Source organism: Arvicola amphibius, chromosome 12 (genome assembly GCF_903992535.2).
Source record: "Arvicola amphibius chromosome 12, mArvAmp1.2, whole genome shotgun sequence".
NCBI classification, from domain to species: Eukaryota; Metazoa; Chordata; class Mammalia; order Rodentia; family Cricetidae; genus Arvicola; species Arvicola amphibius.
The window spans coordinates 138,634,740-138,658,585 of record NC_052058.2 but is presented as its reverse complement, the minus strand read 5'-3'; the positions used below and the strand labels follow the sequence as shown (position 1 = coordinate 138,658,585).

The window sequence follows — 23,846 nt, the reverse complement described above, 5'->3', positions numbered from 1 at the left end:
CATGCCTCCCTGGTTCCTGCCTCTAGGTTCATTCCTTGAGGTCCTGTCTGACTTCCCTCAACTGACTGATTGTGGTCCCGAAGTATAAGCCAAATAAACCCCTTTCCTCACTCACCTAAACTTGCTTTTTGACCAAAGTATTTTTGTCCCAGCAAGAGCAAACTAGGAGAACACAGGAAAACAGATTCATTTGCATGTTCTCACAAAATTGTAGCACAGAGGAGGAGGAATTAATGAATCATAATTCGTAAAATCTGGATGGCAAGAAGTTCCCTGTTTAAATGAATTTAGCCAACATTGGACAATTCCCACAACAACGCAGCCACTGCTTCAAGGATACCAGTAAGGAGGCACTTACAATGCAGTCAGCCTTGCCTTAGTTCTGGGGCACCTGTCAACCCCATTTACAGCCAAGAAATCTGAAGTGGGGTTAGCTGTCCTTTGTCAACAGAGGTCACCTAAGAATCCCACTGCCTTCACCTTATCAAAAACCTCCTTGTCGGAAAAGCTTAGCTCTCTGGGAAGCCATTCAGAGCACTCAGTCACGGACCTGGGTTGGGTCCGACTTCTAGTCGCTTAGTGAGGGGAGTGGTTTGGGCAAGGAGAGACAGTTCCTGGATGCCAGAGAGCCCCAGAAGGTACAGACACTCCTCCCAGAAGCTCAGACACCAGACTTGGAATGAAGTAAAATTAAGTGAGGGTTCTATCGTACCCATTATTAATCACGTTTATTATAGATTTCAACATCTCCCACAAGCACTCATGGTTTGGAAACGGAATTAGGCTGGGATACGCGAGACATTGTCTGTACTCTATTTTATCTTGGTTTCTTCCTTCGTGCGTATTTGTGCGGAGGCCGGAAGTTGACATTTGCTGTCTCTCTCATCACTCATCACTCCAGAGAGACTGGCTGGCCAGCAAGCTCCAGGAATCTGCCTGTTTCCCCCATCCATGTAGTGCTGGAGTTACAGGCGCATGCTGCCAGCGAGAGCCTTTTTTTTTTTTTTTTTTTTTTTTTTCACAGATACCGAGGAGCCAGCTCAGGGCCTCGTGCCCATGCAGAGAGCCTTTAAGTGACTAAGCCATTCCTCCAGTCCCCATGCTTTGTAAAAATATGTATTCATTTGCTCATTTATATGTGTATGAGTGCTTTGCCTGCATGTATATGTGTCCCACATGTGTGCAATGGCCACAGACACCAGACAAGGGTGTCAGATTCCCCCTGGAACTGGAGTTAGAGACAGTTCTGAACTGTCATGTTGGTGCTGGGTCGGTGTTGGTATGGAGGTACTGCCCCGATGATGCTTATTTCTATTGAATGTGTATCACACAAACAAGCCTTCCACATCGTCCCAGATCACATGACACACCTGTCAAGAAGCCAAGCCTCAGACAGTGCCAGCACAACCAACCCGAATACAAAAACAATGAAATTAGCCGGAAAGTGTAGGCTGCAGGAACTCCATCAGCCAGGAAGAAATGAGGGCAGCGCGCGGACTTCTGAGGAAAAGCGCCTGCTAGGAAAACTGGGAAAATTAGGAACAGACACCTATACAGCACTTTACAGTTTGTCCAGTCTTATCTTGCTTGAGTCTCCCAAGTGCTGGGAAGGGGAAAAGGGGGGGGGGGGAGTTTACAGGAAAGGAAATTAAAGTTCAGAGCTCCAGTGTCCGACCCAGGATCACACAGCTGGGTTGGAGGCAGAGATGGGGGAGGGAGGCTGGGCTCTCACCAACCACAATGCTCAGGAAGTTCCCAAACACCTGGTGACCCACTGTGAAGAGTAATGAGTGTCCATCCCCTCCCCTGTCTCCTTTAATCCCTAGGGCCAGGTCCCTGTGGCCAAGGCCATGACTTTGGTTCCTAGTAGCCTCGGCCAGAAGGGACAATCCCACTATTTTATCACCCCATAAAGCACTTATTACCTTCAATATGGCAGGTGACATGCGGCCACCTTGGGACACAGGCATATCCTTGGGTGAACAAATGTGACAGAGAAATTTAAGAGAACTTCTTACATCCCGCACCAGCCGCTCCCACAGTCTGCCTCTGGTTCCTCCAAGACAGTGATGTCTAGGGCAAGTATCCACCTGCCTCTGTTTACTCACCTGTAAAATGGGAACTTGAGCATCTCAGCTTCTCCCCGCCTGCTGAACGACAAGCCGAGGGGCGTGGAGGAAGAGCCTTCCAGTCAGGACAAGCCCAGAGCCAAGTTCATTGCCCACCCTCTCCGCTCGTTGGGAACCGCCTACTACAGGGAAGGTCTATAGCTGAGTGTTCTACTGTGACTTCAGGATCACGTGAGAATCAGCAAGAAGAGTCGAAGGTGAGCTGGTCTGTCTGTGGCGTGGCCACGGACTCTAAGGCTGTTCGGACGCCACAGGTCAGGAGGGAGTCTTGGTGCGTGAGTGGAGGCTGTCTGCATTGTCCACCCTGTGGCTGGCAGTGACAACCAGCCACCTTTAGCAGAGTGCTTCTTCCCAGTCCCATTTGCCCCCCGCCCACCAGTCCAGCAACTATTTAATAACGCCAATATTCTCTGTGCATTTTCAAAGCTTGTATTGTCTTAAAGACCCGATGAACTGATAACCCAGGCAGAATCTCAAATAAACTTGTGGGATGAGAATTCTTTCTGATAGGCTTGTGACCACTGCCAGCCTTTGGTCCTTGGCCACTGCACAGGGCAGGGGCTTTCACTATTTCAAAAAACACTCACATGATGAGACTTTGCGTCCAGGGTGGGAGACATCCCAGATGTTTTTACCAAGGTGAGAATCATGGAACCAGCCACACAGGCAAAGAGCCCAGCAAGTGGCAGGGGAGATGAGGAGAGAGTGTTGGTTACCAGAGTGTCGGAGGCAGAGTCTCAGATGTCTGTCAGTCTTCACTCATTTGGGGACGCACAGTCCCCCTTCTCCAGTCTCGCCTATACAACAGAGGACTTTCCCACTGTCAGAGAGCAGAGCTCAAAGACTCACAGCTTATTCCGCTATCCAGAAGGACGCCTAGGGACGCTGCAATGAGGAAGGACGTGAAGGACAGAGTGGACACTGAGGACCTAGAGCAGAGGGAGCTCTTCACTGACTCTCGTGGGAAAGAAAGAGACGGTGGCTGAGCCTCTCTGAGAACTAAAGCGCCTCTCCTGTGAGGGGTTCAAGCCACCCTATACCTGGGTGAGCCGCTTTCCAGTGTTTCAGATGGGACTTAAGACCATTTTTCCTCAATGGCAAAATAAAAGGAGTTGGACATGCTTTTATCCCTACCCCTTCTCAGCAGTTCTGGGCAACACAAACATTAAGAGTTTTGAATCTGAAAGCAAACAGCTGCAAAGATCTCATTATGCCTTGCGTGTTTGGGGGATTTCTTTTCACCATTTTTAAAACAAGAGATGTAATTTATGAGTTTCAAATATTAAATAATTGCCTTCCTTGGGCTGGGCCTGAGGATGGTGTGTGCTTATGAAGATCAGAGGACCAGCAGCCGCAAGGCTCCCAAGTGCTGTGCAGAAGAGCTGTCGCCTCGTTTTTGCCTTCTGTCTTGGCTGTGAAGGAAGTTCCCGGCCAGTTCGGCTCAGACTGGAACTCCAGCCGTTCTAGCTGGGACAGGATGGAGCGCGGAAGTCTGACTACTGAACCCCAAGCCAAGGCAGCGATGGGTGATGGCCACACAATGCTCAGATTCCGGACGCAGCGTAGGGGCCTCAGAGCGAGCGCTCACTTCGGCCAAAGTTGGGCAAGTGCAGCGAGCGACTGCTGCGGTCGGGAACCACAGGTGCTGCGGTCGGGAACCACAGGTGCCTCGGACAAAGTCTCCCGATTGCCCAGAGAGGGGCCAGTTAAGGCGATCGCGGCACGCCAGCTCCCTGCCCTTACTGATGTCAGAGTCCTGCGAATTCTCGGCCCTGAAGTCCCTCTCCGAGCTCGCATAAGGGCAGCTTCCAGGGCTATAGAAGCCCGCCGCGTGGCCGCCCGGCGAAGCGCAGAGCTCACTCCCGCCGCAGCCGAGGTAGGACCGGGACCGTCCGGCTCCCGCAGGGGCAGGGACAGCAGGAGGGGTGGCTACAAGCGGCTGGGTCCCCTCCTCCCTTCCCGCGCCCGCCCTCCCTTCCTCGGTCCTGCAGCCAATTAGGCGGCCCCCTTGGGCGGGAGGCGTGGGGCCTCTGCATAAAGGCGCGGAGCTGTCACCCGGAGCAAGCCGCTCACCGCCCAGGCAGAGCTTCGGGGACTCGGACGTCTTGGGTCTGGGAACGCAGACCAGCCATGGCCACCACCAACGGGGCTGTGGAAAACGGACAGTTGGATGGAAAACCGCCTGCCCTGCCGCGCCCCATCCGCAACTTGGAGGTTAAATTCACCAAGGTGAGGAGAGCTCCCTTTCGACCCGACGGCCTCGGACTCCCGTGCCCAGCAGTCTGGTAGGGAGAACGGGACCAGGAGCCAACCCTGCTAGGAGTCCACAGGGAGCTGCCCACACCTGAGGGTCTCTGGTGGGGTCCGGCTCCTCCGAAACCTCATTGAGGGGGGCACCCAGAGTGGCAACCCGCGCCTCTGGCTCGGCGAGCTAAGCCTCAAAACCTGAGGAGCAAGGGTGCAACTCCGCAACCTACAAGCTGCGGAGTTGTAGCCTGCAGAGGCCCCATGTGCCGGGGCCGTAGCCCACTTTGAGCGCTGATGCTTGCAGCAGTGACTGGGCGAGCGGTGACTTCTTGGCAGAGGGGTTTCTGGTCTGAAGGACCCGGGCTGTGGGATGGGTAGAGGTACCTGAGGACTCCAAGATGAGTTAAGCTTCATCTATGAGCTAACACTGGGAACTGCAAGTGGGAAGTAGGTCTTCCTAGGCAGCGAAAGAAGGATCTGGTGCCTTTCCGTGTGCTCGGCCTGTACCCAGTCGAACTGAGGAGGGAACTTGGAGATTAGTGATGAACGTTCAAGGACTGGGCCTAGAGAAACAGAGCTGCGGGTTGAACACAGCCACAGACAGAGCCCAGGAGTAGTGGCGTTTGCCCTTTCCTGGGAAGCTGGAACTGAGTACTGAGATACCTGCTCTGAGCTACGGGGACAATGGTGTTCTGGAGGAAGAACAACCGTAAACTCTGGGATGCGATGCGTGGCTCTGTGCCTGCTGGATGTGGGGCATCTGAGGGACTCAGACCCAGGGCAGCTTTTGGCTTCAGGTCTGGAAACTTCAGCCCATCTTATTTGCACATCTTATCCATAGCTCCCAACTCCAGCTGTCACAATCTTAGAAACCACCCTCATCAATTTTATTTTCAAACGTAGCAATTATCCCTCTGGAATAATTTTAATCAAAAGGCAAAAGTGGCAGGCCGCTCTGTGTGGCCTTCAGATTCGGATCTGTTGGCACTTAGTCCCCAAAGTTGGCCATGCCGGCATATAAATTGCGTGACATTTGCATGAACTGTTTTTCCAAGGAAGGCTCTGTAATCAAGAGAGGCACAACCCTGGGAGGACTGAAGTTTTGTAAATGTAGGTTTCCTCAGTCGGATGAGCATTCGCAGGAGAATTCCAACAGCAACACCGGGAATGGGAGGAATAATGGCTTGGCTTTTTCAGACCCACACTGTGGTGAGGTTCTTGTGCTGGTGCAGGCCGTTCTGTTTTGTTTCTACAGTTCTGTAGAACACCACAGTAACCCGAAAGTGTACAGGGTTGTCCCACAACTATCTGGCTACACGGCAGGAGAAGTTTGCCTCTTGTAGGCAAATCCCCAGAACACTTTAAAGGTGCCCTTGCAGCCTTTATGGAGAGAATCCTGGGAGGGTTTTTGTTTGTTTGTTTGTTTTTCATTTTTAAAACTGAGATTTGCTGCTGCTGTTCTGACAGAGCCCTCCTTGCCTTTGCGGGTTGAAATTGCGGGTGTGTCAGAGGGGGTGCTGCAGCACTCTGGTGAGACAGCTGCAGGGATCTGAGATCTGGGATCCTTGGGAGGTTCCAGGAGATGCTTTCTCTAACTGCCTGATGTCCGGCTGCACCTTCAACCCCTTATTGGTTTTGCCTGCTCCCACCTTGTTCCGTGTGCACCTCTGCAGAGCCCTCTTACAACAATTAAAAGGCCAAGGTGAGTCTTGTCCCATCAGGGTGCCCTGGGCTAAGGAAGGGAGCCACAGATGCGCAGAGCAGAACCCAGGCCCAGGACAAACAGTGGCCTGAGAAGCATGGGAACCAGCAAGGGTGTGCGTCTTTCCTGACTCACCATGCTTCTCCAACATGGAGGACCGGTTTGAGCTCAGGGCGATCTACCAGTGTTCAGAAGGATGACTTTACCAAAACTCTTTCATTTGGTCTCAGGTTTTTTCTCTGGGCACCAGGTCATGTGGAGCGATTTTGATGAGGAGAGGGAGGGTCCTCTGGAGAGTCTCTGTACTCATGGTAGAGGATGGCAGCTCCTTCCATTTTAGGGACTCGCTTCCTTTATAAAATTTCTTCCACTAGCAGCGGTTCTCTTTCAAGTGTTTTAATCCGTCAAAACCCAAAATGTTACCATCTCTTTCATGAAAAGTAGAATTCCCCCAAATCTCCCAAAAATGTAGACATCTTGAATTTAGCCAAGTCCAATGGAAGCTGATGGAAATAATGCCAGCAAGGCTCTATTTTGTGACCGTCACCTTGACCTCTATCCAGTCCGCCTTCCAGGTCTGTCTGTAATATGTGAATTCTATTTACATCTCAAAGTATCTTTAACCTTATAGCTCAGTAAGGTCCTGTTCCTGCCAGTTCACGAGTCAATGAAGACAGTTCCTCCCGAGACCCGTCAGCTAGTACGTTATGATTCACAACAACTCAGCCAGCACTAGTGGTAGGCCCCGCCCGGGACTGTTTCTTCACTCGTGTTTATGAGCTGCTTTAGTGGAAAGAAACCTAGCAGTAAGAATCACGTACAAGATCACAAATGAACAAGTAGGATAATGGAAACAGCTCTGCTCAGTGAGAAACACTGGGATGGAGAAATACGGCCTATCATGGAGTTTTTATCTGAGGTTGTTGGTCTGCAAGGTCTAAGGATCAATGTCATGGACAATCAGGCTATATATGTATACATACATATATATCCAGGCTATATATATGTATATATATGTATATATACATATATATGTATATGTATGTATTTTTTTGAAGAGTGTGCCTGGAGATGAGGTGTATGCAGCAGACATCCGATCACTGCAATCTGCCTCCACTCCCTGCTCTTTAGGCTCTGTTTTTACCACCTTCTCATTTTCCCTCCCTCTTGGAATTGACACCAGGAAGGACCTAGAATCAGCAATTTTCACTGACAGTTGCTATTATCTAAGCGACGAAATTTCATCTTCCTTCAAATGGGCCTGCTCCTGGCTTCACTTTCCTCTCGGCACTAACTCCTTCCCTGCTTATTAATTTCTCGCTGCTGCCGAGTAATTACTTGCTGCATGGCAAAAGTGAACTCTTGGATTTGGTTTCAGCTGGAAGAATAAACCTGTAATTGTAGCCAGGCCTTTTCCTCGCATGCTTCCCTGGGGGCCTGGCCTCACATGGAAGGCGCTGAGCTCCCAGAAGTTGGATGGGTATGCCCTACTGGAACTTCGTTCTCTCGGCTCCAAACTCCATACTGAGGGTCTGGAATAGCCCCTGCTCACCTGCCTGGCCAAAGCCTGCCTGGTGTTTGAGGTTCCCTCCTGAGGTAGCCTGACTTGGTTTCCTTCTGCTTTAAAATCTATACGAGACTTTGAAGCCATGGCAGCCAAGTCACACGCTCAGAGCACGATTGCTCTCACGTCTACTATCAGCAGGGAATGGTCCTGTACTAAATGAATTGTCTTCCATCACTGAAATTAGCCCCACAGTAAAAAAAAAAAATATTATTATCATTTTACTAACTTGTGTCAGTTTCAGGCTATAGAACCGAGGCAGGCCCATGGCAGGCTTTTCTGTGGGTGAGCTACTTGAAAGAAGGTCCAGAAAGTGCAGAAACTGGCTGTTTCTATGCCATCAGAACCTGCTTTGTCTGTTCTGGGTCCCCTCCATTTCTGGTTCTTTGCAAAAGCCACATTTAAAAAAAAATTATGTTTTACCTGCATGTATGTCTGTGTAAGGGTACAGATCCCTTAGAAATGGCATTACAGGCAGTTGTGCGCTGCCACGTGGGTACTGGGAATTGAAACCAAGTCCTCTGGAAGAGCAGCCAGTGCTCTTTCCCACTATGTCGTCCGTCTCTCCAGCCCCCCAAAGCTACAACTTTTAATGCCATCATTTAAAGGAGATTAGAGCTTAGGAAAAAGTCAGAGTAAGTAGCATGGGTCTCAGTGCGCCGATCTGATAAATTCTTTTTAAATATTGTGTTTTCAGCTATGTTTTGGGTAATGGAGGCTTCTATAAAATAATGTTTTGTGAGCTACTTATTTCTGAATATAAAGGGTAGTTTACTATATCCCTTAACATAATCTAAGAGGTTTTTAACCCAGATATTTAACTCTTGTGTTCCAACGCCGGTTTTGTAAAAGGCTCCAGGAAGCAAGCATTGTAAAGAGGAGGTAGAGACCATGCCACTACATGGCTTAAAGAAGCCCAAGGAGTTATGGGAAGATCTCGAATAAACCTAGGTTCTGGGGATCTTGCTTGGAAGGAGGAAGGGGTGTGCATAGCTTACAGCTTTTCGGGACGTGGTTGATTGTACGTGCACAAGCCTGCCCACCCTTCCGTCAAAGCCCTCCTGCTATGCGAACTTCAAGGTGCACAGCCGTGTAACCATTTAATTCAGCTATTCCTCAACAAATCCATGCTATTGCTACAAATGAAGATATAATTTAGAAAAATAACTCCAGAGGACTTTAGATTAATTCTGTCAAATTGGTTCTAACTGTGAGGCCATTCATTCCCCTTTGGATGCTTCGGGTGATTCTGTGTTCTGTTTCCCCCACTCCAGGGGAAGAGGTGGGGGAGAAAGTAGACAAGACGTTACCTAAGGTCCTTAGCATGTTGAAATTGTATGATTTTGATTTAAACCTAATTTGTTGCACTTCCTCTCCCGGTTAGATATTTATCAACAACGACTGGCACGAATCCAAGAGTGGGAAGAAGTTCGCCACATATAACCCCTCGACCCTCGAGAAAATATGCGAGGTGGAGGAAGGAGATAAGGTGGGTCCTGAGTAATTCCATTAGAGAGAAGTGAAGGCTGAGGAAGCTGTGTGGCTTGGCTGTAAACCACATGGGCTCACCTCCAGGTAGAGCCAGGGGAACCGCGGCAACCGGCCGGTATGTGCAGCTCAGACGCGGGATCAATTACAGATGGTCCTCTGCGAAGACTCACCGTCTTTGATGGATGTTTCTCCATCTCTGAGGATGACCTCAGCTGTCTTCATCACACAGCTAAAGGGAAGGTTTTTTATCAATTATTTCAACCTGTGAGCATTAAAGAACCTTTGAGAAGGCATTTCCTGCTGGGGTGTTTCACCAAAAGTAGCTTTCTGGCAGGAGACACTTTTAAAAAAAAAAGACCTTGAAGGATGGGGAGGATGCTCCCAAATGATCCTGGGGTGGGGGGTAGTAATATGTCACATGACTGCTTGATTTCTCTGCTAGTGGAAACGCACATGCCCATGTGAGACCTTGCGTCTAGTGTAAGGTCTCCTTTATCACACAGACATGAAGGAACTTCTACATGTGTCTACTTTTCAAGGCCATAAAATGTGTTTTAAATAGAAGGACCTCTAAATAAAAGACGATTAGGGTAACAACCTCCTACAGAGGGAAGAAAAACATGATCCCCTGCTTAACCTCTGGAGTACTGGATGGATTGCCTGCCTGCCTTTCTTTCTCCCTCCCTTCCTCCCCTCCTTTCCTTCTCTCCCCCTTCCTCTCTTTCTTCGTCACCTTTTCTCTCTTCTGTTCCATCCCTTCCCATCACCATTGCCCTTTCCCCTATCCCTCTCTTTTCTTTCTTCTCCCCCCTCACCCCCCCATTCTGAGATACCATCTTGCATTATTTTCCAGGTTAGGGGGAAATTCCTAGGTTTCTGGGAATCTTCCTGGCACTACAGATGCTAGAAATTGGGGGGGGGGTGCAGGTCAATCCCAGGCCCTTTTGCATGCTGGGTAAACACTCCAATGCTGAGCAACACCCTCTCATCCTCAGCCCCTGGTTTCTTGAGATAGCTCTCTATTTAGCAGTCTTCCCTCCAGTTCTCGATCCTCCTGCCTCCACCTCCCATGAGCTGAGGTTATAGGTGTGTACTGTCACACCTGCTGAGCAGACAGATATCCTTACTAGGTGCATTGGTGAGGCCAAGGGAAGAAGACGTGGTCTTTCTTCCACCAGAGACAGCTTTTGGATGGGCAGGAAGCACAGTGGCTCACCTGCATAGACCCCACTCTCTGTGGCACCATACTCTTCAAAGCAAAGAAGTGGGGGAGAAGCTGGGAGGGAGCTGGGAGGGCCACCCCAGGAGGAAAGTGGGAACCCAGTGGCAGGCACTGGCTCCTCCCATCCACTGGACGAACATTTTGCTCTATACACCCAGAGACAGAGGCTGCCTGTCCCTTGCAGCCGGAGAGGCCCTGGCCTCCCCTCGGGAACCAGGACAAGAACCACAGTGTCCAATATTTGCCTTGCTAAAGCTTCCCCCATTCTGTGAAGCCTTTGGGAATGGTTCTAGCAAAGTCCTCTCCTGGCCTCTGGGATCCTCATCAACTACCTGCCACATCACTTGAGGGAAGCAGGCTCCGGGCAGGGTGAACCACTGCCCATCAGCAACCAGATCTTCAGAGCCTGTTTTCCTGAAATGAGGGCAGGTGGCTCTTCTTTGTAGACCTCTCGCTTCTGCCCTAAAAGACTGAGGGCAGAGGCTCAGTAGTGAAGGCTTCTCTAGCACATGCAAGGCTCCAATTCAATTCTCAGCATAAAAAAAAAAATCACCAGGATTCCCATGGTTGCTATTCTCCTGTAACACTTAGAGAGGAAATGGTCTCTGGGTGTACTGAAATGGAGCTGGTACATGGAATATCTTTTTAATTTTATACCTTATTTTCCTTATTGTTAGTGTGTATGTGACATGTGTGTGCCTGAAGACACTCCTGTGTTCTCTGGGAGGTCAGAGGGCAGATTTGGGGAGTCGTTCCTGCCTTTGCATTATGGATTCTGGGAGCTGAACTCGGGTCTTCAGGTTTTCACAGCGGACTGTCTGCCAGCTGAGCTATCATCTTACTGTCCTGGAAAACCTTTTAGAACTGGGTCATCAAAAGCAACATTTGAGGTCAACAACTCCATAAAACATTAATACTTGACCATTACAGAAATATTTTAAAATACTTACCACGCAAGGAAAAAAATTACTTGGAAGCCCCCAGTTATCCAAATGATTTAAAAAGCTTGTTGCTTGAAGCTATGGGCTTCCCTTCCTTCCTTGGCTCCACGGCAAGACACTGCTTGTTTTCTGTGCCCTCAGACTGCGGCCGCCTGAAAAGTGACACAGTCTCTCTGTTTCACCATGCAGCCCGACGTGGACAAGGCAGTGGAGGCCGCACAAGCTGCCTTCCAGCGGGACTCCCCGTGGCGCCAGCTGGATGCCCTGAGGCGAGGCCAGTTGTTGCACCAGCTGGCTGATCTCCTGGAAAGGGATCGCGCCATCCTGGCCGTGAGTACAGGCATTGGGCAGGTGCGGGGGGCGGGGCTGTCTTCACTGCTCCCCTCACTGAGGTATTATGGGATGTGGCTGGAAGCATCTGAGGTGCTTGTTTTGTGTGGCCATGGGTCCGTTTGGTCTTTGGACATGGATAGTGGGTGGCCATGCTGCAGGACTTCATCCTTTTCATCTTAAAGTCAGACTGTCTCCCCTGAAGCTCAGCTTCTTGGCCAAGCTGTGTAAAGGAAGTTCCCCTGCCTCAGTGGTTCCTAGACTAGGGACATTCACGGCTGGTCACCAAAACCTGAGCTCACCTGAACTCACCAGTACATTTATGTATTAACTGTTTTCTTTTTTATATTAAGTTCCTTGCAAATATAAATATAACCTCATCATAGGTATGCTAGTCTCCCCATCTGAGGCTTCATTTATCCAGAATCAACTCAGCTCAAATATATTGCACGGAACATCGCAGAAATAAGCAGTTGGCCTTGTATTGCAGTGAACTGTTAGAATGTTATTTATTAACTGCTGCTTCTTGTCTCTTATGTTGATTTGTAAGCTAATCTTTGTTGTAGGAACTTATAATAGGGGAAAATGCAGTATGTATTTAGGGATCAGGCACTACCTGAAGGTTTTGGGCATCATAGAATATACGTGAAACCACAGGCTTAATGAACTGGTTGTAGTCCTTTTGTTTGAATTATTAAAACAAACAGCACTGTTTATAGAAAATCGAAGACCTTGTATGATCCAAATACAGTCCTGTATCACCCCTGACCTGGACAGTGGGGAGCACATCCAGAATGTTGGCAAGGACAAGATTCGATTATGGAAGGCCCACAGCATAAAAGGTGTAGGTTCAAATCCCAGCTTTGCCACTTACCAATTACATGCAAGTTTCTTAACTGCCTGAGATTTATTTCTGCAGGTAAAATAGCATAGATAATGATATCCAAGTGCTGGGGGGGGGGAAGAACTGTTTAAAATCTTCAGCAGAGTCCCCAGCGTACAGGAAGCACCAAAGAGAAAACAGCTATCATAAATAATTGCAATCATCATGTTGATGCTACTTGAGCCCCAGGCTCTGACCCAAGATGCCCCACCTCCCTGCTGGCCAGCACCTTTTAGAGACCTTAGCTCCTCTGCTAGGACACAGGGACAGGTATAGTAATCCAGCTTACCCATGGGTGGGTAAGTCTGTTCTGTAACAAGATTCAGTCTTCCTTGGGTCCTGACGTAGATGCCCGGGGGACATCTCTGGGCCACAGGCAGCTTTTTGTGTCTTAAATGCGAGGAACGGGTGTGTGCATGCATGTGGGTGTGTACTTGCCACTGTGCACGTGTGGAGATCTGAGGTCCTCCCAAGCATCCAGCTCAGGTCCTCAGGCTGGGTGGCGAGCCCCTGTCCCCGAGGTACATCACTGGCCCCGTGGGGAACCTTGAAACCATTGCAGCCTTCACTCCAGCTGTTGTACACTTCAATTTCTTGGTTAATTTTTTTCCAAACCTTGAGACCCATTTTGTGGGCAGGGACGTTTCCTTTTTGGTCTTTGATTTAGAAAAAAAAATTTTTTTTCTGATGTTGAAAACCAGGAGAGTAGCCATCCTTCCCAAGAACAGTATCAGGCGGGACACTGAATTGCTTTTGTCCTGAGTGTACTCCTTGGGACTAGGGGATTTCTCCTTGAGAGGGGTCTGTGGATACCAGGAGCTCTGCTTCCTTCCTCCCAGTTGCTAGGCCTCCTGTTCCCAGGAATGAATCTGAGTGAGCGTAGTTCCCTCCCAGGGCGAAAGCTCCAGAGAGCCTCTGCTTTCTTCCTGCACCGAAAACCAGCCGCACTGTGCAAGCTGCCAAACTGGCTTTTTCAAAAACATTTCTGTTTTCCCCCGCATGAGCTCATCAGTCTGCAATGTCCGTGAGTACTAATAGCAGGCTCAAGAGGATGTGCCCTGGGCAACCCGACCCACCCTGTCCTCAAGTGTCAGTGCCATCTGTGGAGCAGCAGTGCAAGGCCACCTTCCTCGCCAGCCTGTCCCATTGCTCTGATAGCAGACAGACGCAGGTGGGAGGAATGGGGACGGCACCTAGCGCATGGCTCCTGCCACCGCAACCTGCTTGCCCACAAGAATTGGATCCAGCTCTTGGCCACAACATTAAAGGGACCCAAGAATGACTGGGAAATATGGCTTTGAAAATTCTGACCACATCATAGGAGGGCGCCCCTCGCTCTCCACCTTGATATGGTTTCCTGCCTTTTTGAGCAGCAAAGTGCTTTTTATTCTGTCGTATCCTCCTGCCAGCTCAGTGGTTTGTCAGAGTTGGGTGTTTATTCTGTGTTCGAAGTTTAGAAACAGATGTGGGAGCCTCAGTGGCTCGTGGCTTTCTCGATATGTTGAGGCTCCCTGGGCCCAAGCTGTAGCCTTTTGGGTGCTCATCCAGTAAAGTGCCAAATGGGGCTCCCTCCTGCAAGGGAAGATCTTCCTTCAATTTAGTGCCCTTTCCAGAACCTCCTGTACAGTGTGGGAATACGGGAATTCGGGGCTGCATACCAGAGCGTTCTCATCCTGTAGCATCCGAACATTGAGATGCATTCATCTTTCCAAGGTGCATTTCTCTCTTAATAAGCTCAAGAAAGTAAGCCTGGGAGTGGCTGAGGTGGCTCATGTTTGAATCACAGAACTAAGTCACATGACAACTGTCTGATTCTGTCAACAGCTAACACTTGCTTTCTCAAGCTCAGTTCTCTGAATCCAATCTCCTCCTCTTTTTTTTAATCTTTCATTTCTTTTTTGAGCAGGTGAAGATGTACATGTGTCTTAGTTAGAGTTTCTATTGCTGTCATAAAAAAAACGCCATGGCCAAAAAGCAACCTGGGGAGGAAAGGGTTGATTTCACCTTACAACTATCAGGTCCCACTTCATCACTGGAGGAAGTCAGGACAGGAAGTCCAGGCAGGAGCCTGGAGGCAGGAGCTGAAGCAGAAGCCAGGGGAGTGTGATGCTTACTGACTTACTCCTCGTGGCTTGTGCAGCTTGCTTTCTTACCCCAGCCAGGATAACTTGTGCACAGTGTGCCAAAGTGAGCTCTGGCGCTCTCCATCAGCCACTAATCAAGAAAAGAATGCCCCACAGACTTGTGCACATGCGTGGGGATGTTTTCTCAGTCAAGGTTCTTTCTTCCCAATGACTCTAACTTGTGTCGGGTTGACAGACACTAGTCAGCACGACGCGTGAATGTGGATGTGCATGCACAGTCCTCAGTGTGCGTGTGGAGGTCAGAGGTCAGTGTGCGGTGCTGCTCCGCACTGTTTGTTTGAAATAGAATTTCTGATTGGCTTGGAGCTCATGCATGAGGTAAGGATTGTTGACCAGTGAGCCCCAGAGATCCTTCTCTGCCTCTCCCATGGAGACACTACGAGATTGTGCTACCATACCTGGCTTTTCTTAAACATGGGCTCTGGGGACTGAACTCAGGTCCTTATGCTTGCAAGACAAGCACTTAACCAACCGAGCAATCTCCTTTAAGGAGCTTGCTGTCTAAATTTCTTGCAAACTTGAGTTTGTCTGGACAGATTCTTTACAACCAACCTAGAAAATTCAAGTTATTACTCTACTAAGCAAACATGTCTAAGTTAAGGATTTAAAAAAAATCTGTGGGCAATGCTTACTGAATGCCCTCCAAGAAGCTGATGTAGGCTCTGGACTTGTAGTATGTACTATCCCATCTCAAAATCAGGAAGTTGAAGACCAGAAAAAGGAAGTACCCTGTCCAAGACTAGCCAGCCAAAGATAGAAATCCAGGATGGGAAACAGAGGGCTGTCATGCTGCAGACTTCCCGCCATGCTCCACCAGTGACTCCTCTCTTGCCATATCTCAGCAAGGAGCCAAGAACAGACAGGCCCCTAGCTTCATGCACAGGTGTGCGCATGCTCTTGGGAGCTTCACAGAGACAGGGTCCTTTGGACATTCTTGAAAATGCTAGGCTTCTCCTCAGAAGATGAAAGTGCCAACTCGGATGCCAACCCACAGAGGTCGAAGGTAAAGATACAGGGGGTCACGTCGGCTTCTTGGGGGTCGATGCTGCAAGCAGGACTCAGGCCTCAGTCAGACCTAGTCAAGTTCTGTCATCTTCAGCAAGTCTGAGTCCTTCCTCCTCAGGGACGTAGTGAGGATCACCAAGCACCTGTCTAGCACATAAGAGAAAACCTGGGTCACCTGCCAGTTAGCACAACTGTACCGCATTGGCCGCTTATACGAGTGCTATCATCGATTCCCTTAGCTCACATACCAGCCCCAAGAGGGTGAAAACATTATTATCCTCATTTTACAGCAGAGGTAACTGAGGGGAAAAACATTGGGGGGCTCAGCCAGCATCAATCAGGGGAGACTGCTCTTATGACAAGTGAGATGGCTCAGTCAACACAGTGTTTGCTGTACAAACGTGAAGACCAGAGTTAGGATCCTCAGCGCCCCTTAAAGTGTTAGGTATGTCGGGATGTACCTGTAAATCCCAGGGCAGGGGAGATAGAGACGGGGGACCCTAGAGCTTACTGGCCAGCCAGTCTAGCTAAATCAGTGAACTCCAGGCTCAAGGAGAGCCCATCTCAAAAAAGTATGGTGTCAAGTTATAGGAAGAAGTTTCTACAGGCATACACACCCATGCGCACATGTGTCCACGCACACGTGAACATGTGCATACATACATACGTGCCACGCACACGGGAGGTGGTTGCTTATTTTGGTTGTCTCTGAAGCAAAAGTCAGACAGAAGAGCCCTGAATATCATAAGCCTTCCAAATGCCTAGGGACAGCCACCTAACTGGTGGTGGCTGAGGTGGCTGACTAGAAGGCAGTGGGGGCCTTAGGGAGTCATCGACCCCGTTAGTGTCAGCGTCTGCCCCTTCATCTTCTGATGGGAAACGAGACATCCAGCACACAAGGCATAGACAAGGGCTTTGGGGATAAAGCCCTGGGTGAGGAATGAGGAGGCAGCTCCCTTGCTCGAGCATCATTAGCTCCATAGACACTTGAGCAGGAATCCAGCCCTAGGCAATGCATCGCGTGGATACTTCCTGTGAAGCCGGATAACTGGAGGTTTCAGTGTAGTGCCCCACGGGACTGCTGGTGTGAGGGACAAAGGGGTTTCTTTCACCCGGGCTAGAAATAGAAAAGAATCCCAACATTGAGCGGTAGCAGCACCCCGGCCTGGGTAACCGCCTAGTCCAGCCAACTTGCCCTCCCTGCCCTGTTTCCACATCCGGCCTGCAGCCGGCTTGGGAAGCATCACATCTTTGTGCTGGTGGCTTGACCCTCCTGAGCACCATCCTTTCCACCGTCACACTACCCAGCTCAGCCGAGATGGAAAAGCCAACGCCTTCCCCTTCTCTTTTGTTAGAAGAAACCACCCTCTTTCTAACCAAACTTTGAAAACTCCTTGGGGTGCATGAATCTGCAGTCTGGGGTCCAGTGGAGACTGCTCTGGATAGAAGAGCAAAGGTCAGAGTGGACGGTGCCCAGTACCTCCAAATGAGCAGCAAGGAAGACGGCCCACACTTCACCAGTCCCCTGCTTCAAGCGCCAGGCAAAAGAGCCTGGCCAGTCCTTGCCAGTAGGGGGCAGGTCCATTTCAGCATTGAGGCAGGCTTTCTGACGTGGCATGTGAGGGGAGGTGTAGAGCTATGCCCCATGGTTGTGCTTTCTCCTGCACCCCTCTGCTTAACAACCACAAGAGAAAAGAAAACTGTCTACAAAAAGAGTCCTCTTGCTCTTGCAGACCCTGGAGACCATGGACACCGGCAAGCCATTCCTTCACGCCTTTTTTATGGACCTGGAGGGCTGTATTAAGACCTTCAGATATTTTGCCGGATGGGCAGACAAAATCCAGGGCAGGACCATCCCCACAGGTGAGTCTGCTCAGGAGAGACTGTAGCCTCCCTTGGGTCTGTTGGGAAATCTGTCTTCTCCTCCCTCCAGGCGCTTCCCCTGGGGCCTCCTGCCCACAGCCCTTTCCCCACAGGGCAGCGTGTTGATTCTTCCAGGGAACTCAGTTCCTGCTTTGAGCTCAAGCCACGGCTTTGTGCAACAGATAAGACCTGGCATCTTTGCAGGCTTCTCCACTCCTTTCTTTTAGTTTTACCACGTGAAATTCCTTTTGGTTTGTTTGTGGTTTTGTTGTTTTTGTGGGGTTGTTTCATTGTTGTTGTTGTTGTTGTTGTTGTTTTGGCTTCTGTTTTCCTGAGACCGGGTCTATCTGTTGTGTAGCTCTGGCTGTCCTAGAACTTGCTGTGGAGACCAGGCTGACCTTGAACTCCCAGAGATTCACTTGCTTCTACCTCCCAAGTTCTGGGATTAAAGGTGTACGCCACCAAGCATTGGGTCTATGTGGAATTCTTGACCATGACCTTGTTCTTTCCCTGTGTCACCTCCCTTCCAGATAACAATGTTGTGTGCTTCACCAGGCACGAGCCCATCGGAGTGTGTGGGGCCATCACCCCGGTGAGTATGGACGCTTGCCGCCACAGACTGTTTCTACCGTGGCAACCACCATTGGCTGAGTGCAGCCTGGAGGCACGGGCCTCTCTGAGCCTGAGGGTGTCTGGGGGTGCTTCAGGGCGTTAGAGTGGTCAGGAGACACGGTATATTCCAGCAGAGTGGTCAGAAGTGGCCTGCTCCTTTGGGATGAAGAATCTCTTAACTGGAGCTGCAGAAAGGAGGTTTGGTCAACAGGGAAAAGGGCTTTGCAATCAGTGGGAACTGTCTGGGCAAAGACATGGATTGGCAGCCTCCTTGGAAGAAAGCAGAGGGAGGCTGGTAAGTGGGCGCTTAGGCTAAGATGAACACACCTGTCAGATAGCAGGGTCCATGCAGCCTGGGACGCCAGGCCGCTGAAACCTGCGCATGATGGGGAACTCAGTGCTGCCTGTTTGGGAAGCCGTGGGCCACTTCCGTAGTAACTGAGTAAATGAGAACAGGAGAGACAAGGAAAGTGTCACCCTTTGCAAGCATTTTGGAGGGAAGGGGAATTCACATGGGATAAAAGTGTCTCTATATTAGCATCTCCAGGGTGCAGCTAAGCAAGCCCTGAGCTCCTGCAGTCTTGCATGAGCAATGCTGCCCTTTGAAGCCCCATCCTGACCATGCAAAGGAGGTTTCCTCCACAGAAGGGAGTGGGCCCTGGGTTGGGGACACTGTGGACCTGAGCCTCAGGGCCCTCTTCTTGTGCTCTGGCACAGTGGAACTTCCCCCTGCTGATGCTGGCCTGGAAGCTAGCTCCTGCCCTGTGCTGTGGGAACACTGTGGTCCTGAAGCCAGCTGAGCAGACACCCCTCACCGCCCTGTACCTTGGCTCTCTCATCAAAGAGGTAAGAAGTCTGGAAAGAAGATGTTAGATATTCTGGATAGATCTCCACACCCAGGAGCTAGGCACCATGAAAATTCGTGACAGCAGCCACCAACGCACAGAGCAGAGGGAAGGGCATGACTGTATTTTGCTTGTGGGAGCTGATCTGGAAGCTGCTGTTCCTCATCATAGTCCTAATAAGATCTGATTCCTCTCACTAAGTCACAAACCAGTTGTGAACACTCTGTTATATCTAGAGCGTTTGCAGGAGGGTCAAAAAAGAGGGAGCCCCAAATTCTGCAGGTCCTCGGCTCACTGGCCACGGGATGTGAAAAGGTTCTTCCTCCTCTGGGAAGGGTGGCCTTCCAGCTAGCTAGATAGCTACAGCTATGTATATGTCTCCAAGAACTTCCACAGTGTCCTTCCCACCCCAGGGGAGCCACAACTCAGGGAAGCAGTGACCTAGAGGGACACCTACCAGACACACCTGGAAACATATTTCAGCCATTCCATCATCAGCGTGCACATAGCAAAGACTGAAAGGACAGGAAGAAAAATGAGCTGGAAGAAAGGCCACCGTTTTACTCCCAGCCAGACTGTTGCAGCTGGGAAGTACCCGCTGGACTGCTGAGGGAGGCTGGGGCCTCTGGAAGCAGCTAGGTCTCACCTATCTTTCAGGGGCCACATAGGGCATGCTTATCATGGAAAAGAGGCTCTAGGATCCCAAGATCCTAGTAACAAGTGTTACAGAATAATGTCTAGGAAAATAAAAATGCAAACATTGTGCCCTAAAGTGGCATTTTGCAAATAAAGTGATAGACAAGAACCAGCTGTGTTGGGGATGGCACCTCCTTCCTGGTTAGTTTGGTGAGAGTCTTGTTAATGGAGAGGTCCATTAATATTAATATTCATATGTACCCTGCATGAGTGTGAGTATGGAAGAATTAGCAGCCCCCTGCCTCAGCAAGTACCAGTCCTGGATGATCCCAGTGGGGCCAGCAAGGGGAAGGAGTTCTCATTTTACCCGGATGGGGGTGGAGCAGAGGAAGACCCAACACTGGCTTGGCAAGAGAATGGATGCCTTGGATGGTGGTGTGACCAAGGAACTGCTCCTTCCCTCAACACACACACAGTCACATACACACACAGTCACATACACACACAGTCACACACAGTCACATACACACAGTCACACACACAGTCACATACACACAGTCACATACACAGTCACACACACAGTCACACACACAGTCACACACACAGTCACACACACAGTTACACACACAGTCACATATACACAGTCACATACACACAGTTACACACACAGTCACATATACACAGTCACTTACACACAGTCACATACACACAGTTACACACAGTCACACACACAGTCACACACACAGTCACATACACACAGTCACACACACAGTCACATACACACAATCACACACACACAGTCACATACACAGTCACACACACAGTCACACACACATAGTCATATACACACAGTCACACACAAGTCACATATGCTCTCATATTCAAATATTTACACAAACATGCACACACAGACTCACATATAATCTCTTACACACATACAGGTGCACCCATTCACCCACTCATACTCATACATTCATACAAACACACACTCTCTCACAAATACACGCGTTTTCACATTCCCATGCTCTCTTATACCCACATGATCATATACAGACACATTTTTACATATAAACATACATGTTCACATATACACATACAGATATACAAGCACATACTCATACATGCACACACATTCTTCCCAACACACACACACACCACACACACACACACACACACACACACACACACACACAAAATCGTATACAAGAGGACCACTGCCACCTAGTGGCATTCCTGAACCTTTGTTCCCTGAGCCCTGTAGGGTGAAAGGCTCTTAGGAGAGAGGGTGATCAATTCTCTTAAGTGCTTTCAGGTTTGCTCTCCCAGCTTGCAGCAGAGGATTAGGATGAGGAGTGGGAGGGGGGTGCGCTGCCAATGAAGTTATGTCCTGGCCAGTGCGTGACCCAGCTTCCCTTGCTTGGGGATATCACAGGGCTACAACTCTCGCCACCCCTGCAGGTGGGTCTGCAGCTGCAGCTGATGCTGTCCATCTGATTCTTTGATGCCATTTCTGTTCCTCCCAGGTCGGGTTCCCTCCGGGTGTGGTGAACATCGTGCCAGGCTTTGGTCCCACAGTAGGAGCAGCAATCTCCTCTCACCCGCAGATCAACAAGATAGCCTTCACGGGGTCCACAGAGGTGAGCTTCTGGCAGCCACAACAACTGCTCTGTCCTCTGAGACCCACAGACATTTTCTTGAGAAGTTCAAATACAACTTGCTTCTTCCATTCTAAGTCTAACTATTAGTAAAATGTCACTGTTCCAGCCTCCAAGCTAAATACATAGTTGTTAGAACTTGGAAGACTTTAAAAAAATAAATAAGAGATAAGATAAGATAAAAATGTAAAACATCTGTATAGTAAACAATAGCATATCAATTACAGCTAAGAGATGATAAACAAGCTGGTAGAAAACCAGTTGTATTGCCTGGAGCTTTCCAAATGTTTATATGTCCTTCATATGTGAAGAGCACATAAAAATCAATAAAAAAAGAAGAAGACAAGCAGGATGATGGGGAAAATAGACATCTCTGAACTACCTAGTCTGGCTAGAAGCCCCTCCCCGGCTCTTGTCTCCCCCCTGTAGCAGTCAGGGTGAGCATCCTTAGAGACTCTAGTCAGAATTAGACCATAGCCTCTATCCACCATTCATCCGTGTGGCATTAAACAGTCCTGGCACTGTGCACACTGAGAAATTCAGATCCAAGTTGTGGGATCTGCCCTGGACTTCTGGGTCTGTCCCAGCTCAGAGGTTCTTGGGGTCTCGTTACACTTGTTGCCAGGATGTGTCAGGAGGGGCATTTTAGGCCAGTGCACCTCTATCTGTGTACCTCAGGGTACAGAGAGCCCCTGTCATAGTGTGTGGGAGTGTTGTCCTGTGGCACTCTATCAGCTACCAGTTCTCACTCCTCCTCCCAAGGTGGGCTCAGTCTCTAAGGGTTCTAGATTGGTCACATGGCATCACCAGGATGAGCCATCTTTGCCGTTCCCCTCATCTCAGCATGACCTCCATAGCAAGCTGGCAGAGTCTTAGCTGTCACTCTTAGTAGGGTGACCAGCAGCCGTGGCCATCCTGGGGAACCGAGGCTGTGTGAACAATGTGATACTGAGGTGCTTCGCTGAGGCAGATGACCACGGTACCACCAGGCCTGCCTGCATCTGCTGGGGCCAAGTTCACCGTGTCTAAGAGTTCACAAAACCTCTTCTCACCCTGAAGGTTGGCAAGCTGGTTAAAGAGGCTGCCTCCCGGAGCAACCTGAAGCGGGTCACACTGGAGCTGGGGGGCAAGAACCCGTGCATCGTGTGTGCCGACGCGGACTGTGAGTCACGGGGGCTGTAGCGCGTTCCTCGCTTCCTGGTGTCTGTTCAGGACCCATGAAAAGAGGAGCAAGCACACATAATGGGATGCTTCCCTCATGAGACGGGTCACCTGCTGTCCCTCTCAGACCCAGGCCTATGGAGGGCAAGCCTGTAGGTGGCTTACAGGGACTGCAGAGTATGCCCCCTGAAGGCTAAGATTACCTTCCTGCACCTAAGAAAACAGAAGGAGATGTGAGGAGCCCAAAGACCAGGTCCAGTTTCTCCTGCAGGGGCCCTTCTGGGCTAGGGAAGGAGGAAGTGGGCTCCCCATTCAGTCAGCTATTTTTCTTCAAGCCAGTATCCCTGCAGTGTTTGTTCTTAGGCTCTTGAATGAGTTAAAGTCTTTCTTCTTATGTCTTGGGCCTGACACAGCAGAGGACAGCCTTGCTGACCCTTCAGAACACAAAACAGAAACAAGCTCTGGGGGGTCATTCCTGTGTCCCTTCTTCCCTGGGAAAGTCACCTGCACGGCGGCTGGGACCAACTAGTGTCTTGCCAGAGCCCTGTGACACAATATTAAAATGTATGTTACTGTTGGCTGCTGTGTCCAGAAGAAGGCAGAGAGAAACACACTGGGCATCCATTCACCTGCTCGCTAGGTCACCTGATCTTAGGTCACCTCTCAGAAGGTGTGAGTCCTCAAAGGCCTTAGAACACCTAACCTTTAAAGAACAGCCTCCTCCGCTGTCCGCTGGTGCCAGACCCTGCGCAGAGAACAAAGCCTTCCACTCCACACTCAGATAAGACTGGAATCGAAAATAGCCCTGAGAAATAATGACACAATTTCTCACGAAGATGTGAAGGAGTGGTAGCCGTTCCTTCCCCTGAAGCTGGTTTTCAGTGGGAGAAGAGAGCGAGGAAGGAAGCCAGGGAGACCATGGAGAGGGATTACCCAGCTCTTGCCCGAGAAATGTCGATGCTGGAGTCACTTAGAGAGGTCTTATATGTTTCCTACTGTGGCTCATATATGGGGTTCCAAACTCCCATCCCAAAGAGCCAGGACTTTTTTTGGTCCTACCTTCTGTCCACTGGGTGAAGCTGAAGGGAACCCCACAACAAAGCCCTAGAAGCAGGCTATGTAAGAGCTGGTTTTCCAGGGTCATGAAAACAGAGCCTGCCCCCCCTTCTCCTCCTGCCGCCTCTTCCAGGCACAGCCACCCCACAAAATTAAATCCTGACATAGTGTCCAGGGTGTCACACGCCACTCTGCCACTTCGGTCATCCTTCCCAGCTCTCATGAGGGACAGGAAATGAACTGGTGTCTTGAGGAGAGGCGTTTGAGCCTAGCCCCTGGCTCAGCTGCAGGGGTGCAGCAAGGACAGGGAGCCTTGAGAGACTGCCCTGTTACAGCCCTGCTGGGGTACGGACAGGAAAG

General features: G+C 49.9%; 1 protein-coding gene across 1 annotated transcript in view; it reads left to right on the top strand.

Moving 5' to 3' along the window:
- Positions 1-4,185: 4,185 nt before the first annotated feature.
- The window catches only part of Aldh1a3 (aldehyde dehydrogenase 1 family member A3), a 34,194-nt gene continuing 14,533 nt past the window's right edge, over positions 4,186-23,846 (top strand). The window contains exons 1-8 of the mRNA XM_038313966.2: positions 4,186-4,358; positions 9,027-9,131; positions 11,486-11,626; positions 17,392-17,521; positions 18,052-18,113; positions 18,851-18,979; positions 21,138-21,251; positions 22,329-22,431. Of these exons, the coding sequence (XP_038169894.1) occupies positions 4,260-4,358; positions 9,027-9,131; positions 11,486-11,626; positions 17,392-17,521; positions 18,052-18,113; positions 18,851-18,979; positions 21,138-21,251; positions 22,329-22,431 (883 nt within the window). The 5' untranslated portion in view covers positions 4,186-4,259. The remainder of the gene's footprint in view (positions 4,359-9,026; positions 9,132-11,485; positions 11,627-17,391; positions 17,522-18,051; positions 18,114-18,850; positions 18,980-21,137; positions 21,252-22,328; positions 22,432-23,846) is intronic.